At 46.2% G+C, this 1,563-nt stretch overlaps 1 protein-coding gene across 1 annotated transcript; it reads left to right on the forward strand.

Moving 5' to 3' along the window:
• Nucleotides 1-495: 495 nt before the first annotated feature.
• LOC122756652 lies at nucleotides 496-1,362 on the forward strand. Its single transcript, XM_044006869.1, has one exon. It carries the CDS (start codon nucleotides 496-498, stop codon nucleotides 1,360-1,362), a length of 867 nt encoding a protein of 288 aa, XP_043862804.1.
• Nucleotides 1,363-1,563: the final 201 nt, after the last annotated feature.

Genomic DNA, 1,563 nt, shown 5'->3' on the forward strand with positions numbered 1-1,563 from the left:
TTAGTGTGCCCACTCCCTCGGTGGAACAGTGTGCCCACATCTGCTTGGCTCTGGCGCGCGCGCGCGTATTGTTTAAATTTGAAGTTTATTTTATGATTATGTTTGAAGTTCAGTTTATTTCATTACTTTAATTTACTTCAATATGTATTCATTTTACTCCATCATTTTACTTTTATATATTTTATAAATTATATTTTAATATTATTATTATTAGTAACTATAATAAAAATAAATAATAACAATTTAAAGTAAAATAAATCATTGTTTTTTATATATATGTGTGGCGCCCAGACTGGCAACACGGCGTAAACAAGTACTAACGCCAAGACCTTTCCTGGATGACGATATCTTCTGATATCGTCAGACTGGCCACTCTGGACTTCAACCCCGCCGCGCAACAAGCTTACGGCATCAAGTCAACATTATATTGTATTTCGAATTAAATAAAGCAGTAACTACTTAAGTTACCATATTGGTGACCCCGCAATAAACAAAATGAATACCGGAGATTGTTCGCCTGCACCGCCAACTTCGCCTGACGCTGGTGAAATTCAATGCGGCAACAGCGCAGGCACCGTTATTCCTGTCGTCGAGTCGGTTGGCGTCATCAAGCTACCGCCTTTTTGGAAGCAAAATGCGCGGTTATGGTTTGTGCAGATTGAAGCGCAATTTCAATGCAGCCGCATTTCTTCAGATAACACGCGCTACTACCATTTAATCAGTGCTTTGGATGCTGATATAATGACTGAAGTATCTGATGTTCTGGTGCAACCCTCGGAAGTCAACAAATACGAGCACCTGAAGGAGATTATCATCAAGCGCTTTACGGAATCACCGGACAGACAGTTGCAGCGCGCTTTGCTGGAGCTTGACCTTGGGGACAAGAAGCCCTCGCAGCTCCTTCGGCAAATGACAACTCTTGCTGACGGTCGCGCGTCTGCAGACGCCTTGCGAGTCCGCTGGCTCTCTCAGCTACCGCAGCACGTACAACGGAGTTTGAAGCTCCTACGCTCAGCAACTTTGGAAGCGCAAGCTGCACTCGCTGACGATCTCATGGAAGAGGAATCGGGTTCTTTTGTCATGGCTGCTGGGCCCTCCTCGGCACAATTCAGAGGCAACACCCGCGAATACCCGCCAGCAGCTGGCACAAGTGTCGTGGACGACTTGAAACGCGACATCGCTGCCATCAAGGCCTCTTTAACTCATCTCCAGAACATGCAGCCCTCCAGCCATTCTTGCCCAGCCGATCGCAACGAGCAGCAACTCCGATCACCACGTGTCTGCTTTTATCATGCCAAATTCGGACCAAATGCACGAAAATGCTCCTCGCCCTGTGCCTGGGTGCCACAGCAGGGAAACTAAAGAAGCTGTCATCTGTTCAGGCGACTGGTGACAGCAAATCTCCAAGCACTCGCCTCTCAAAGGAGTACCGACTTCACATAATCGATCGTAATACCAACATAAAATTCCTTATTGATTCCGGATCAGTCATCTCACTCATACCTGTTTCGATAATCAAGGGAATGCATCGTCGCAAAGACGACTTCAAACTCTTCGCGGCCA

This window comes from Drosophila santomea, unplaced genomic scaffold, assembly GCF_016746245.2.
Source record: "Drosophila santomea strain STO CAGO 1482 unplaced genomic scaffold, Prin_Dsan_1.1 Segkk85_quiver_pilon_scaf, whole genome shotgun sequence".
In the NCBI taxonomy this organism is placed as follows: domain Eukaryota; kingdom Metazoa; phylum Arthropoda; class Insecta; order Diptera; family Drosophilidae; genus Drosophila; species Drosophila santomea.

What these genes read in the sequence shown, in the direction of transcription:
- LOC122756652 (XM_044006869.1), top strand. Translation starts at nt 496, where the DNA reads ATGAATACCGGAGATTGTTCGCCTGCACCGCCAACTTCGCCTGACGCT.